The 16,799-nt window shown below is 42.5% G+C and overlaps 2 protein-coding genes across 3 annotated transcripts; one reads left to right on the top strand and one right to left on the bottom strand.

Annotated features, from left to right (window-relative positions):
- The first annotated feature begins 3,686 nt into the window (after positions 1–3,686).
- LSM5 (LSM5 homolog, U6 small nuclear RNA and mRNA degradation associated) lies at positions 3,687–8,295 on the top strand. Its single transcript, XM_027752169.2, has 5 exons — positions 3,687–3,769; positions 4,183–4,278; positions 4,511–4,538; positions 5,128–5,200; positions 6,936–8,295. The coding sequence occupies exons 1-5, from the start codon at positions 3,724–3,726 to the stop codon at positions 6,966–6,968; spliced, it is 276 nt and encodes a 91-aa protein (XP_027607970.1). The 5' UTR covers positions 3,687–3,723; the 3' UTR covers positions 6,969–8,295.
- Positions 8,296–9,259: 964 nt separating this feature from the next.
- Positions 9,260–14,916, bottom strand: LOC114004303 (AT-rich interactive domain-containing protein 4B-like). Of its 2 annotated transcripts, none has more exons than XM_039384846.1 (7): positions 14,771–14,916; positions 14,423–14,627; positions 13,092–13,202; positions 12,255–12,344; positions 11,645–11,785; positions 10,166–10,217; positions 9,260–9,454 (listed from the first exon to the last, which is right to left on the bottom strand). In XM_039384846.1, exons 1-7 carry the CDS (start codon positions 14,783–14,785, stop codon positions 9,445–9,447), a joined length of 624 nt encoding a protein of 207 aa, XP_039240780.1. In that variant the 5' UTR covers positions 14,786–14,916; the 3' UTR covers positions 9,260–9,444. The 2 variants fall into 2 exon arrangements, with proteins under 2 accessions (XP_039240780.1, XP_027607967.1); XM_027752166.2 differs by having other exon boundaries at positions 14,336–14,627; positions 14,771–14,915.
- Positions 14,917–16,799: the final 1,883 nt, after the last annotated feature.

Raw genomic sequence — 16,799 nt, 5'->3', positions numbered from 1 at the left:
TTGCCTACAGATGCCAGGAATTATTTGGGACCTGCTGCATCTTTTCACAATTCTCTGGATACAAAGTTATGGGGTGAGCCAGAAAGGTGCATGCAATTAGTGTTACCGAATGATGGGATATAAATTTCAAATATGTAGTAACTAAATGTGTGATTGGAGGTACTTTATATTGTGTTGCTTAGTTAAGTTTTAAAAAACAAATACGGTAGGCATCACTGCATTGTGTGGGCACCTTCCAAAATTACTCTTTTCTTGCTGTTTATGTTTCTCCTATGTCAGTTGCTGTACAACCAAAAAATTTCAAGACTATTTATAGAGTACTTTGATTAAAAAAAGCTTTTGTCTAGAAATATGGGTAAGTTCTCTTTCAGTGATGTGTTATTATGGTCAAGTAGTTGTCTGGGGCTTTTTTTGGGTGCACAGCACACAGGATTTTAAAGTAGCTTGAGAGAAGTTGTAGTCTGAAGTTCTTTTCCTACTGAAAACTAATAATCCTACAAAAAAGAAAAGTAGACGAAGTGAAAAGATTAGTCAGTGGATCAGCTGACACACAGGATGACGATGAAAGCTTTTATCAAGGAGGAAGTAGAAATGTACTCTGGACAGCCGCAAATCTAAACAATTTCCTGGACCACCAGGCTGTGTGAGGGCACAACTGTAGTAGGGACACCACAGCCTGGGTTTTGGATGACTTCTGCAACAGCAGCAGTTACTGAAAGCAATTTTTAAAGCCTGACCCTGCAGTTCAGCAGGTTATAACACATTTGTGTGTAGAGAACTGGCATACTGCACCAGCTTGCTCTAGGAGAGGTTCTGTGCTCCGTCTGTGAGTGAAGTTCATGAGTGAGATGGATCCAGTTTCCCAAGTTTTCACAGCTGATACTTTGCATCTCTAAGGGAAAGCCATCTTACTGCATATTAACAAAGAACTCAGATTTACACTGTCTAATGCTATTCTGGAGTCATTGCTACTGACTTCAGAGGATTTTGTGTGGATTGACTGTCAAGTGTTATCAAAGTGTGTCTCCTAATCCTTATTCTTGATGTGTAAACAATTTGTGCCCTTTCGTTTCTCCCTAACTGGGCTCACCACAGGAATGCTCATACTAAATCCCATACACCAGTAAGGGAAGCATCATCTAATGTCAATGATTATTTTAAACTAAGTCTTAGCAATCCTCATTACCTTAATTGAATTATTTCCCTCAGCCACTGAAGTAGGCACTCTGTATTTGCAGCTGATGAGTGCTAATCCTGCTTGACAGTGAGACCATGGAGATGTTTTCTGAAGTGATTGAAATCTTCCAACATCACCTGATTTCTTGCTATTAAAAAAAAAAGATCCAAGTCCTTTTTCTGAATAGCTCAGTGGAGGAGCCATTCTCCAGGGGTGAGATGAAACCAAGAGTTTAACATGGGCCCTAAATAAGATCGTTGTAAAATCTTTCTCTCACATTCCTCCCCTTGACTTCCAGAATCAAGCTCCAGAAAAGCAAGGTTATGCTGTGTGCATACTTAGGGCACTACTGATTTTGACTGAATAAGTGTTGTGAGACGAAGGGAAGTGGTGACTCATCTCAGCTTAGGAAACACTCTGGTTACCCGACAGCAGCAGCCATAAAAGGTTCATTATTTGTATTAAAAAGTCCATGCTACACACCACAGGGCAAGATCTTATGGAAGCATAAAGTGGTTTTACTTTGCAACACTCCTAAGCAGAACAATTTGACTCGTGCCTTCTCTCCTACTTGCTTACAAAAACCAGGACGTGTAAGCGGTCTAGGCAGCATCACTCATACGCAACACTTGATTTTAAGCAAGTGAACTGCCTTGTGTCAATGTTTTATGTTTCTCATTGCTACAGGCTCTTTTGCTGGTGAACTAACAGGAAAGGGAGCAATACAGAGTATGCTGCAGCTTTGTTGCCAGCCTCCTGTTTTCAGGATAGAGAGTCCTCTGCTGATGAGCCATCTGCACTGTGGTTTTACCAGAGTGCAGAAACCGATCTTGACAGGAACACTACATTCCTTAATTTCAGTGCTGATAATTGTGTGTTTGGTTGTCAGTAGAAGCCACTGAACAGAACTTCCTAAAGACTTCTGTGATCTGAATCTCTCAGTGTGGGATGCTGTCGAGCTTGGAATGCAGCACATGAAAGGCAATACAGCAGGATGCATCCCTTCAACACCCTGCATTGTTCAGGTACACATTTCATAGCTGAATCTATTTTGTTGGTGTGTTCCTACAAGAAGGATGCCTCCTGCCAGACCGAGCATGATTAGTTATCAGCTGCATATCTGAGAGGTCTCCACTTGATGGGAGTATTCCTGATTTAAGCAGTAACCTTTTTGTTAGGGATAAAATTGGTTCCTATTGTGTCTTGGACATTCTTTCTGAAATTTATGTACAGGGATTTTCCTGGCACCAAGGACAGCAGATTTGTTCAGACCTGCTTGCTGTAAATGAATATTCTTTATAAATTGCCAAAAAGAAAGTATATTGATATATTTGATGTGCAGAATATGAAGAATTGAGAACCAGCATTTTCTTTCTGGAAGAAATCAAACATGAGGAAGAAAGGTTTGGGAACGTTAACGTATTGGTACGAGACCAGCTTTTTTGACACAGCACTGTTTTTTGCTCTGGTGTTGGAAGAACAAAATACCACTGGATGTTAAAGAATTATCTCAACAGGGACAGAAAAAGGTGGTAAGAGAGACGGAAGAGAAGACTGAGAGAGGAAGAAAGGGAAGGAAGGAAAGGAGAGAACAGAGCGGAGAAAGGAGCCTATATGCGGGGTTTGGGAGGCTTGAGGTGTGCCCAGCTTGCTCCCTGTGACCAAGAGGTGCTCTCTCTCCTGCGATACGGTGGCCTTTGCTCGCTGCTACTCCCGGCGCAGGTTCACAGCACAATCTGCAAAGAGCAGCTGTTGATTCACACCAGAATCAGCTCTTTCTAATGCATATTGGCACTCCAGTGTTAGGAATTCAATGAAAAATTCCCCGAGGGAACTCGGAAGGAACAAGTGTCAAAGGAACATGTGTCGAAGGTACAAGCTGGAAGAACAGTCGGCTGTTACAGGAAGGGAATGTGAAGAGTAGAGAAAGGTAACAATCAGGAGGTGCGGTAACCTGTGAAATGCTCTGCCTCCCACAAAACCAGTCAGTGTTACAAACCCAGCATGACTCTGCAGCTTTGTCTGAGAGGAGACAGACTCAAGCTGCACCAGGGGAGATTTAGATGGGACATTAGTAGGAATTTCTTCACAGAAAGGGTGACGAGACATAGGAATGGGCTGCCCAGGGAGGTGGTGGAGTCACCATCCCTGGAAGTGTTTGAGGGAAGACTGGATGAACCCAGAGGTCTTTTCCAACCTGACTGATCCCGCGATTCTGTAATAGCTGTGACACACAGCGCACAAAACGCTCCCCGCATTCTGCACAGCCCGCGGTCGCGATAGCTCCCTGGGGACACCCTGGCACCGGCGGGGCCAGCAGGAGGAGAAAGAATGGGGGGAAAGGCGTTTTTCCTCCAAGTCTCTACACAGAGGAACAGCAAGAGCGACTGTCGGGACACGCATATGTCGCGACTGGCCAGCGGCGGGCGGGGCGGAGCGCGGTGCGGAGCGACCTCTCTGCCATCCGCTCGCCGGGGCTGCCGAGCTGGCGGGTAGCCCGTCACGTGTGCGGGCGGTGGCAGCGATTGGTCAGGCCTGGCTCCGACATGGCGGCGGGCGCGGTGTCTAACCCGTCCCAGCTCCTGCCGCTCGGTACCGGGGGGCCCGGCGGGTTCCGCCCGGGGCTGGGGTCCCTCTGCGGGCGGGGACGGGAGGCTGCGTGGCCCTCTGCGTGTCCTGAGCGGCGCTGCCGCCTGGCGGGAAGCGGGAGGGCAGGAGCGCGCCCCACGTGGGGCGGCGGGTCCCGCGCGCGCCCCGGCGGCATTTTGGAGGGGTGTGGGAGGGCGGGCGGAGTAGAGAGGGAGTGGGGGCGTTGGGGGGTGTGTTGGGCGTCTGTGAGTGTGGGGCTGAGGGAGGGGGTGTGTGGTGGGCGTGGGTGTGAGGGTGTGGGGGGGCTGATGTGTAGGGGGATGTGTCCGTGTCCGTGTGTCTGTAAATAACCACAGGCAAGTTGTAAGGCGCAAGAGGGTGCTTTGTACAACATACATTTCCCCGTGTGCTTACAGAGCTTGTGGACAAGTGCATAGGGTCACGCATTCACATCGTGATGAAGAGCGACAAAGAAATTGTCGGGACACTTCTGGGATTCGATGACTTCGTCAGTATCCTTCGATGGGAGTTCAAGGCTGCCCACTTCAGTCCTTTGGCTCAAATCATTTATTGCTTGTGAGAATTTTGAGTTCACTGGATAGAACCTTTTTATATGGATCAGTTGTATTATTCTGATATTTTCAACTTTCAGGTAAAATCACAGTATGGTATAAACTGAAAATAGCATTAAATGTTTTTGATATAAAACTTTGGGCCTTGTTTTCCTTGAAACTGGATTTTCAGATATGGTGTTGGAAGATGTCACAGAATTGTAAGTATTCCTCTTTTTGCTATTTAATGTTCGGTTTGCTGAGGCAAAATACAGTATAAGATCTGTAAGCAAAATGTTATATTTTTGGAATACTTGCCAGCTAACCAGTTTTTCCTTGGACTGAAACTAGACTAGGGTGATCTGTTCAGGACAGCCACGCCGTAGAGTAGCTATTGCATGATTTATAGTTGTAATGGGGTTCCTGATTTGTGATCGTAATTTTGATTGTGTTGAACTTTCCATTTCCGTCTCCTTAAGGCCTAGGCAGAGATTAAAAAAGGTAGGAAACTAAAGGATAAGTGTTTATTACTTTGTTATGCCATGTTGATATGTGGTATTCAAGAAATTGCCAAGCTTTAGAGGGTGAACACACATCTTCATGTACTGAGTAGAAGAGATCGTTTTTAGAGGGCAGGTAGCTTTCTTTACCCAGGCGGTCCATTTATTAAGATCAGACTGCAGTGTGGCTGATTTGTTTGTTAGTTCCAACAAGGAACTAACACAGAGATTTCTGTCAGTTCTGTGGTCAAAACTGGAGCTGTTGTCCCTGGTTCTGTGTTCTCACTTGCTGTTTCTAATCCTCCTTCAGTGAGATTACACCTGAGGGCAGAAGAATCACCAAGCTAGACCAGATTCTGCTAAATGGAAATAACATAACAATGGTAAGTGATCATTGCTCATGTGTTGATTTTCTGTACCTGTAAATCAGCAGTTGAGTTTCACTACTCTAAACTGAGCTTTCCAGACAGTTCCATTGCATCAGGAATTTTCAAGTACCTTCTGGGTCATCTTTGTTTATGAATTATGTTGGAAAGCTGACCTTACTGCCTTACTTGTTACATGCTGTGGTTTACAAAAGAATAATGCAAAGACCATGGCTCTAGTTTTGTTTTTGTGATTGTTTTTCTGGTCTTCATGCAAGGAGTCGCTGATTTTATTAGAACTATGGAATTCTTAAGGTTGGAAAAGATCTCCAAGATTGTAGACTCCAACCTTTGACCGAACACCACCATGCCAACTGAAGTGTTATGTCCAGTTGTTTCTTGCACACTTGCAGGGATAGTGTCTCCACCACTTCCCTGGGCAGTACATTCCAATGCCTGACAACCTTTCCAATGAAGAAATTCTTCCTGATATCCGTCCCGAGCCTCCTCTGATGCAGCTTGTCCTGTCACTAGTTGCCTAGGAGAAGAGGCTAACCCCCACCTGGCTACAGCCTTCTTTTAAGTAGTTATAGGCCAGCTCTTCCAGGGGCTTTTAACTCTGGAGTGTTTGCTTGTGCACATGGGTCAGACGTTCCTGTGTGTACATGTGTGTTTGCAGCAGTTTGGATGCTGACAAGCTCATTGAGTCATTTGGTGATCATGATACCATGAGAGCTACACCTTTATGTGCTCTGCCAAAAAATCTGGAGGTGTGTTGGATTATACCAAATCAAAAGCACTAGGATTTTTAGTTTGTCATGTGCTGATGTGTGTAGATTAGTACTGAAATAGCAATTAAATGTTGTGATTATGCATCCCTGAGTTGAATTCTACAGCTTCTTAGATGGACACAAGCAGACCCGAGCAGCTCTTTTGCTTGTCTGCATAGATGGCCACAAAGCCCAGACTTTGGACACAAGTGTATTCCTAATTTTGTAGGAAGAGGAAGGCTAACTTGAGTCTAAGTTGGTTCTGTATGAGTGAGAAATTATCTCCATTTTTGTTGTTTTACCTGCCTTGCACCTCTGCACTTTGTGTCTGAGCAAATGCCATTCTTGACTTAATTTCGAAGCCTTTTTCCGCTTTGGTTTTTGTTCTGCATCCTTACAGGACAGCACATGTTCTGACTCCTCATATGGGGTGAAATTCCTACCATCCATTTAACTGGTGGTGTACTGCCTGTGAAGCAGAAGCTGGTGATTCTTAGAGTGCAAATTTTCAGCAAGACATAGATACATTTCTGCATTAGATCGTGGGTCTCTTTTGGGGACACATCTTCCCATATCAGAAAGTCTGTGCTTTGGAATCTTTCTTATTTTGGTCCCAAAAACAGTGAAGCTCTTTCTCTTTAGAAATGCTCAGCTGATTATGACGAAGATAAGGAATGGTTATTTTTTTTTTCCCATGTTTTTGCTTTTATATTTCTTCTTCTGTTGTTCAGTTCTTTGCTTCTTTCACAAGAAAATGCTCTGCTGACTTAATCCCTGCTGCCTTTTTGGTATGTATGTCTCTTGCCATAACTGACTTCCTCTTTTGTGAGAGGAAGGTAATACTGAGTCTAAAAAACACTTTTGTGGTCTGCCATGAAGTCTCCATCTACTAAAATGCTTGTTGTAAAGCAAGAGCTGTCATGTATGGGTTTGTAAAGCTCAACTCTATGGCACTAATACAAAAATGTCCTGTTCTTTTATAGCTGGTTCCTGGAGGAGAAGGACCTGAAGTATAAAGTGATGCAGTTGTCATCTGTGAAGACATGTTATTCATATATATTTTATATGTGTATGTGTAAAATCTAAATAGAGATTTTGGGATAGAGGTGTGTTTTGGTGTGGATTGTCTGTTTGCTGTGTTTATACACTTAACATTTTACAATAGACAAGGATTTTCTCTTCAGGAAAGGTGCTGATGGCAATGTTGACTTTGTAAGTTGAAATCATGACTTTCTTGTAAAGATACATGAACCTCTTTTGAATAAAAGGCTTTCTTTTTGTTAGTTACTGCGTTCTCTTATGTAAGTGCACAAGTTGGATAATTTTATAACTAGTTGATGTAATAGAAAAATTACTGTTAGATTTCAGTTGCCAGTTTTTTTACATCTGTCGCATTTGTTTTTGGACCAAGTCTATATAATACACAAGTCATGAGCCTGTTCTTTGGCACACAGGCAGACACTGAGCTGGATGTTTTGTTTAAAGGCTGCTTTGGGCAATGTCACTGGAAACTATGTGGCAGCTGCTGTAGAATTCTGAAAGCCCTTCAGACAGTGCATCCATTTGATGCTCACCAGCTGGCCTTGGGGTTCAGCTCTTTTGGACTTCTTTTACTTGGTGGATACACTTCCCTATGGCAGTTGGCAAGTGAGAACAGACAGACCAGACCTAATTCATGTTCAGGGGGTAAAAAACCCAAAGGCTGGTGCTGAAACTTCTCATTGATGTCAGTGGTGACTCTGCTTTCACCACTCACTGATGCTCTGTATACTCAAATTGGGAGCTGCCTGTGCCTGCTTGCATAGTTCAGAGCACTTGTTTTAAAATAAATGGGTTTTTTTGGCTGCATCTGTTCTCCTGTGAGGTAAAAACTTGACAGATATTGCAAGCTACTGTTTTAGGACAGTTTCTGTAAAGTGAGGAACTGCTGTTTTGTCACAATGCCATGCTGCCACTGCAGCTTTTGCTTCCATAGTACACCTCTCAACTGGCTTCCATGTGTAAATGTCTTTGGAGAGTAGTCACAGGTCTTACTGTAGACAAGGAGGGGCACAGCGTGGGCTCACACAGACAGGATGTACTTTACCTTCCCATCAGCAGAAGGAAGAAGAGTTGAAGAAGGGGGCTCATGAGCAAGAGACAGCAAGGAAGCTGCTGGAGATCTTTCTGCCTTGCTTCAGCTGACAGAAACACTGCCTTCTGCTAACTGGGCCTGAGCTCACAAAGCAGTGAGAACTTCTCGCTGTAGCCTGTTAAAGGGGAGAGAGAGTCCCTCCCCTATCCCAGGGAGTGTGCGACTTCTGGCTCACGTGTTCTGAATAAATGATCTGCAATTGCAATGTTTAGATTGTGTGGTGACAATCTCTACCGTTTACTCCTTGAACAGTTTTTTCTTTTCTATTGCCATTTCATTCTCCAGCCTTTTCTAAATACATATATTAAAAAAATGTATTTTTTTAAACTTACATTTGGTTGAAACATCATCTGCTAGTGTTTGCCTCAAACACTTTCTTTCCTAGAAACAAGTTTAGTCTTCTCATTAGAACACTGGAAAGATTTCTAGCCAGTGCAGCACTACGGTGTTGGGATTTTGTTGAATAAGATTCTGCGTATGTTCCAGTGTGTGCAGATCTCGACTGGTTTGCTTGGCATTCATTATTCCTGTAGCCTTTTGCTTTGGAAGTGTGGTAGTGAGCTTGTCAATTCAATAAGTGAGTGCTGGTGCTTTTTGTTCTTCCTCCGTTAGAAATCAAGTGCTTATTCAAACTGCACTGTCCTGTAGAAGTTGTGACACTGGTGTTCTCCAGAATGCTATTGAGGGTGCAACTACAAGTAGGTAACTTGGAAGAAGAACCTTGGGCTTTAAAAAGATAGAAAAGTTAATGATGCTTAAAGTTCAGAGCAGGGTAGTCATCAAGTTAAAATAACTTAATGGTTGTCACACACATGGTGCTGGTTTTTTTCTGGTTTTTGTTTGTTTTGTTTTCTGTTTTTCTTTCGGATGGCACTGGCTGCAGTGGTCTTTAGTTCTACTACCTGGCTATCTGTCTTAGTAGGCAGAAGGTTCCTTTCTGCCTACTATTTCAGTTTACTTGCTGTTCAGTCTGGGTGTAAATATCCTCTCTTTTTCCTGTAACCTCACTGAAATTATTAAAACGTCTCCCACCAGCCCTGGATCACTGGTAATTCTTAACACAGTCAGCACTTCCAGAGCTTATCATCATTTGTGATTTACCAGTCTCATCAGTAATGTGTCATTTTTCAGGTATAACAGTATTTTGGTTAACAACTACAGTCAGACACGATGTAGGCAGAGAACACAAGTTTTATTCCAGTTTCAGTTGCACTGAATCTGAACTTGAGGCAGTTGATGTAAGGAGTCAGTGAATATCTTCAGGAGCTTGCTTTGAAATTTTCAAACTACCATAATGAAAAAGAATGAAAATTCAGCTTTGTTTTGACTGGTGCTACCATTAACGATGGTCTACATTTTTACTTCTTGCTGAAAAAGAGAATGGGTTTGAATTAATCACTTACCAACCGATTCTGCATCTTAATGTCATTTTCATGAGGATACTACTGTTGCTTAATCAAACTGTTAAAATCAGGGATTTACAAATTATGACATTTTGGTTTAGAGGCCTTGGCTTACATTTGTACAATATGTTGCATAACTCCATTTTCTGCAGAACCTAATATATATTTTAGAGCTTTTTTCTATAAGCTTTTATGAGCTCACACCTCTCTTCAAGCCTTCTCCTTGAAACTCATCATGAAATAAGCATTGCAAATGAAGTATTTGTTGCTTTAAAAGGAAGAGAAACAGTTTCAAGAAAACACAAAAATATACCTGTTTAATCCATTATGGAGAAATACACATTTTAAACAGGGTGAACGCAATCCTCATACGTTAAAACTTAATTGTTTGTTAGCCATTTTCTTTCTTTTTTTAATCATGTAATTTATAAAAATTAGAAAGACCCCTGTTTTATTGAAAAATGGCTAAGTATTGTAGTTGCATTCCAATAATGGATTCTTAAAACCCAGAGTATCCTTTTTAAATCTAATTCAAACTCGTAAACATTAGTATTTGTTTGTTTGTTTGTTTGTTTGCTTGATTTTTTTAATGAATATTTGGTTTTCAGGACTGATTAAAAAGAGTGTCCCTCAGCAGCCATTGAGTGTGAAGTGCTTTGTCAAGTCCTGCTGTCACCTGCATTCCCCTGACATTCCATCTGGTGAGGAACTTGACATGGCAGCAGCCCCTGCAAACAAAGAAGAAAACACAGGTTATAAGCATTTATAAATAAGCAATTAGAATCTTTTCCTATTCAACAAGCATTGGTATATTTTTGTGGTGTAGGAAAGGTACTTCCCATTTCAGTGCCCCTACTAAGATTCTCCCAAACCATGGAACACTCTCTCACGCTCCCCCTCCTTCTCCCTGCTGCAGCAGATTGGAGAGGAGAATTGGAGGCAAAAAAATCAAGGATCACAGGTTGAGATAAGAAAAATTTACTGGAAACAGCAATAAGATAAGAAAACTAATGGTAATAGCAACAATCCTAGTGACAGAGGGTATAAGAAAATAAACGACTCACATGGGAAAAAAACTCAATAATATGCAATACTAGACAGCTCCCTTTGCTGCATTTTCTCTAGTGGACTGAACCCCTTCTCCCTGGAAGAGAATCCCTTTCCCTCCCCCAGCAATGACATGAGGTGGTATAGCATAACCCTGCCATGCCCCCTCCTGGCTACTGCAAAAATTAGCGCTGTCCTGGCTAGAACCAGGACATATATACTGACTCCAGCATCTAATGCCTAGTGATGGAAAAGCAAAAAGTCTTTTTTCCCTAATTTTGGTGTTGATTGCCCTTGCAGCCCTGGTTCATCAGCCATGCAGATCAAGGGCCCAGCCAGATGACAACAGAGCTTATTCCTGGCCCACCAGCATGTCAGCTGTTCTTTTTCTTTCCTCAGGGAGTCGGCATAGGTGGGGCCTTGTCTCAGCATTGAATCTGCAGATACACAGTGCTCTGGCAAGCAAGCAGCAACTGCAGTTCCTGTGTGATGGTTGCAGCCATAAAATCTTACTACACATGGCGTTTCAGTCTTTCTTCCTATTTTCAGTGAACTCTTAAAACACTCACGTGAACAGGACATGGAGAAAATTATCCTTTAAAAACTCCTAGCAGTAGGCACACTAGAACATTCCCTACAGCAATAGGTGTGGCAGCTTCAGAGAAATGAGACATTTAATTTATTGTCTCTCTTAAACTCATGAAATAAATCCCTTATCCTAGGGGGAAAGCACTAACTAAGCACACAGGCAATACTACAGTAAACTTATCTGTAACTTGAAGAAAATTTAGAAGTGATTAATAATGTTAGTTACTTTGTTCACTGCTTAGAAAAGTTTATTTCCTGTATATTGTTTCCTATATAAAGTAGCTCTGCCTTAACAGAACTAACTAGATTGACTGCTTGTAAATGTTTTTCTCCTTACATTATCACTAAGTGTCTGACCCAGACCTTCTAAAGGTCATAAAATGACTGTATACAGTGTTTTCAGAAAAAACCCAAACATAAATACTCATCTCCCAAAAGATTATACAACCCTTGTTAACACCTTAATAACATGACATGCAATTTAGCCCTCTAAAAGTAGATTTTAGTTCCCAGTACTTACTTTCCCGCTGTTTCTTTAGGCGCTTTCTCCGATCGATGGCAGCCACCTCAGCTTTCAACAACAGGTAACGTCTCCGAATTTCCTGCATTCTTGCTTGGAGAACTGCTATGCGCTCATCACTGCTCAAATTTTCCAAGTCATCTGAAAGTTAAACAATCTCTGTTAATTATTGCATTGCAGCATTTCTCAAACCTTCTGAATTTTGGTGAAATGGGAAGTACTCAAATCCTAGTGATCTGCTTTCAGGTAGCAGGCAGCAAAACTGAGAAACACAGCAACAGCTGCTGTTTTTTATCACAAGCTTGTGTACCCGTAGCTGACTGACACAAACACACTGAAAGTTCTTACGAGAAGGAGGAAACATGTCCAAGTTCACTAAGGCAAAATGGAAAGGGAAAAAGTTACAAATCAATCAGCTAAGAGTCTGAACAAGAACTAGAGAATGAGGAGTAAAGCAGCAAGAAAAACACCCAGGATTTATCACAGAACTAAGCAAACTGAGGATGGAATATTTTTAGTGGGAAAAAAAAACCCAAACAAGAAAATTCAAAAAGCCTTGTTATGTTATATCACAAGGCCACACTAGCTATGTTTTGAAAATGATACTTACACACTTGAAAACTCCATTTGCAAACTTTGGGCAAACAATTATCCTGTTCTTTAAGATCAGACTCCCTCTCTCTATTTTGTCCACATTTGCCTGTGGGAAGATAGATCATTACAAAAACAAAGCAACTTTCCCACCCAACTCAAAGCTTACCAGGAGCTGTCTCACTCTAAAATGACAGAATCCATCCTGGTCTGCCAGCTTGGCACACAGGTCTCTGCACCACTGGTGCCCAAGTACATCACCACAAACCAGGTCTGTGATGGGGCCCCTCTAATTCTGGAATGCTGGGAAAGGGAAACCTTTCACTGGAAGTACTGCCCGGTTAGTTGCTGTGCAGGTAGACTCAGAGCTGCTCTGTGGATCAATGGGAACCAAAATCCTACAGAGCTAGAGGGTGGATGAAAGTACCTGACTGTGTCTCCACAATCCATCCTGAAAACTGTATATTGCTGAAAGCATGTGTGCAAGAACATAAGGACATGGGGTAAGGACACACTTCTTGGAAGGAGACTCTTGAATACAATCCAGCTGCTCAAGGTTCATATAGACAGAGTGCACTCTACTCTCCAAATGTATCATGGCAGCAGCACACCTTCTGCCTTAGAACCACTGCTATAAACAAATTGCCTGCATCAGAAAAAGCAAAGACACAGTGCAATGTGTTCCATGTGGGTGCCAAATTTATCCACATCTTCTTGCTTATGGGGCTATACTTTTAAAAAAAGGCTTTGAACAACTGATTACTACATCCTCTGATTCACTTTTTTTACTATTCATTTCAAACAAATGGCACAGTACTTTCACACATTTCATTTCACACTGAGCTGCTGTACTTACTACTTTTACTCTTCTTTTGGTTGCTCACAGATGTTTTGAGGCTTGTTTTCTGCTTTTTTGAGGAGCTGTCTCTTTCCTGAGCATCTTGAAGGATTTTTTGGTCTCTAAACACTATAATGATGGGCAAAAAAAAAACCACAAAAACCCCACAAAAAGTAGAAAGAAACAGAAATAATAATAATAAAAAAATGCTTGCAGATCTGTGTGTTTTTCTCCAAGTCTATACATCTATAATTAACAAAGCAATAGAGATATATTTATTGAGGGCTACCTATTGACCTCTTTTAAACTCTTGCCTTTGTTTAAGGAAATGCATTTTGTTGCATTCTTTCAAAAGAACGGTTCCAACAGAATGACGAAGATAACACACCTTAAGAGCATTTTGAGAAAATTCAGTTAATTGTTAACAGAAATTTGTTGCAATGAAGAAACCACTTCTGTCATCTCAGGATTATAGTCAGACATGTACTTTTTCCCTTAGTATTAATAATTTTTTAGGCACTACAACACAGTGAAAGTAGCTGTACTTTTGATGGTGCTGCAAAAGAGCCAGTCACTTTCACAAAGAAAAGTTTTGTATCCCACCTTGCCAACAGTTAAAAAGCAGGCAACAGTATACTGACATCATGTGGACAACTGTTGGCTGTATTTATTATCCCCTGTTCTCTAGTTGTCTCAGGATCGATCTGAAAAATAACATCTGAATGTGAAACCCAGCTAGGGTCAAGGCTTGATATCGGGTTGGTTTTTTTCTTCTATGGATTTTTATATGTATTTATGTATCTTTTTTGAACATTAACTTCAGAAGGTGCAAGTTTGAAATGATTGCCCAAGCATGCAATAACTGGCATTTTCTCTCTTCCAAATAAACAGCTTACAGAGAATCAAGAAACAGCATCTTCTACTTGTAAGCAGGGTACTCAAAATGTTTCTGTCTTGCTACAATGTATTACAGCTTGCTCTGGGCTATTTGTGTCAGGTCCAGTATAAGTATCGTTCTTACGCAGTTCTTTTCCTCATTGAAACCATCACAGTTCCTAACAAAAGGCCAAGAAACTTCCTGGCAGTATTTTATTTTCTAGATGACTATGCCATTTCCACACATTTTAAGTAGACAACAGGCTACTGCTTCCTCCAAAAATTCACTTCCCAGCAGTGTGACCATAACAGAATGAAGATACATCAGCAGTGCTAAAATGAGTGTTGGTTAGTTTGAAGACAGCTCTGTTTACCCTTTAATTTACCGTTTTCAGTGTGCTCTGGCTCTGGTTGCTTACTACTACTGGAGCTGACACTGACATTGAAATCTGTTGTACAACTATTTCCCTCACACTGGAGATCTTGCAGCCCTGCTACAACACTGTGTGCCTTTACTGTGCCATCCGTTTCACTTCTGATGCTTTGTATCTCTTCTTGATTTGGTGGAAGACTCCCAGAGACGGTGACACTGGACTGGCTACTGGACTCCACTACAGTTACAGACAAAGGAGTATTTAGCACTGAATACTCCTCCTCCTTCTCTCTGTCAGTTTTATTCTGGGTAAAAGAACAGATTAAGAACTCTTCTCATTCGAGCAGTTGTAAAATTGTAATCCTACAATTAATCACCTCTTACAGTTATTGTAAACATCTAACCTGCAAAGGAAAGCTCTCATCTTTGTTTAAAAGATTACAAATACCTTCCTACAGTCCATGCTGAGACCTTTCAACTGAAGACAGGGACTTTGTCAACGCTGAAACAAACTGGAAAAAAAACCCAGCCAACCAAGTGCTGTAGGAGCAGTGGCAGTGCAGGATGCCAGGCTCAGTGGCCGTTGGGCAGTTGGGCAGCTCTGGGCCGTTGGGCAGTTTTGGGCTGTTGGGCAGTTGGGCAGTGTCCTGGCACACGGGTTCCAGAGGTTCCATGATGCTGCAGGGGGAGTGGGCAAGAGGGTGGGGCGGGAGGAGTGCTGACACCTGTGGCAGAAGGAAAAGCTTCCTTGCAGCCCACTGCCCAAGGAACCTAACTTAGGCCTAAGTATCAGTTTTAAAAGAATGAATTTTGAAAGAAATGCTCAGAAATAAAATGATACGGACGCACGTATGGACTAGTCATAGGTTTGCTCTCCAGAGTCATCAGAAGGAGCTCTCAAATTTCACACATACACATACCCTCTGGAGCTGGCTCCCAGCATTGATGATGAAATGGATCCTTCTCACTTGTCTTCTAAAAATTCATATGTAAATTTCATTAAAAAAAACCCTCAAAAAAAAACCCCAAAAACCCCAAAAACAAAAACAAACAAACAAACAAAAACAACAAACAAACAAACGGAAAGAAGGAAAGAGAAGCTTCCCCTCCCCACTCCAAAGAGAAAAAGCAAAATCTTGATAACAAAAGTTTTTGTCTTTAAAAGGCTGGGAAGCCACTTTTCCTGTCAAGTATTCATAAGCCCTCCTGGCTGCCAGGGCACTGCTGACTCATATTCAACTTGCCATCAAACAGGACCCATAGGTCCCTTTCCATGGCACTGCTTTCTAGCCTCTCATTTCCCAGTCTGTACAAACATCCAGGGTTGTCTTGTCCCAGGTTGGGGGAGGTCTCTCTGCAGGGCCTCCCTGCCTTCAAAGGAGTCAGCAACTCCTCCCAGTTTTGTGTCATCTGCAAACTTGCTCAGCATCCCTTTCAGTCCTGCATCCAAGCAATTTACAAAGATGTTGAAGACCACTGGGCCGAGGATGGAGCCCTGCAGAACCCCACAAGTGACCAGCTGCCAGATGTCACCCCCTTTACTATTACCCTCTGTGATTGACCTGTGAGCCAATTGCTCACCCACCCCATGATGTGTTTATCCAGCTGTGTCCTGGACATTTTGTCCAGAAGGACACTACAAGTGACAATATCTGAAAACCAAAAATATTACGTCTACTGGCTTCCCTTGATAAACTAGGTGGGTTACTTTGTCATTAAAGGAAATCAGATTTCATTTGGGGGAAGTCCAAAAAGAAAATGGCTGCTGCTCTGGATTCTTCCCCCTGCTCTCAAGGCTCCTGTATTTCCTGTATTTCTGGAAACATCTTCACAGTTAAGGCATTCAAGCCCAGTGTATCTGAACTGTCTTAGAATGAGAGCTTCTAGGGTTCCTTCAAGGTCAGTAAAGAAATTCAGGCTTGATACATGAGAAGATGAGAAGACAAAACCAGTTTGTTCTCATGGATCCTGGGCTCTCTGGAATTGTGAGCAGGGTGCCTGTGGCCCTTACACACTACTCCAGGGAGGGCAGCAACTCCAGCTCCTTTCTGTGGATGTGGGGTCAGGATCCATCGCTGGTGCTTTTGAGGAGCATCAACACACTGGCTTCCAGAAGCATGAAGACTTGGCAAGCAGAGAAGGACCTGGCACTGTGGGCAAGTGCCAGTGGGAGTGGATGAGGTTGAACGAAAACACCCCTTTCTGCTTCTCCCTGCAGCAGGAACAAGATGCACAGGGGTGGGAGACTCTCACCCAGGGCTGGCCACCGACCGTCCAGGTGTTCCAAATCCTGGCTTTGCACAGGGAAAGGCAATGAGGAGAGAAGGCAATATCCAGCCACAAGCAGTCCATGCTGACTGGTCCCACCATGATCCTGCTCACAGGAGACCTTAGCAAGGTGACCAAGGCCACATGATGCAGATGGCTGAGGGAGAGCAACACGGAAATCAAAAAGCTGAAAACAAGAAATGGTATTT

The sequence above is a fragment of the Pipra filicauda genome, unplaced genomic scaffold (assembly GCF_003945595.2).
Source record: "Pipra filicauda isolate LSUMZ 115617 unplaced genomic scaffold, ASM394559v2 scaffold37_size4185640_pilon, whole genome shotgun sequence".
Classification (NCBI taxonomy): domain Eukaryota; kingdom Metazoa; phylum Chordata; class Aves; order Passeriformes; family Pipridae; genus Pipra; species Pipra filicauda.
The sequence above is the reverse complement of the archived record's forward strand: the minus strand, read 5'-3'. Positions and strand labels throughout refer to the sequence as shown.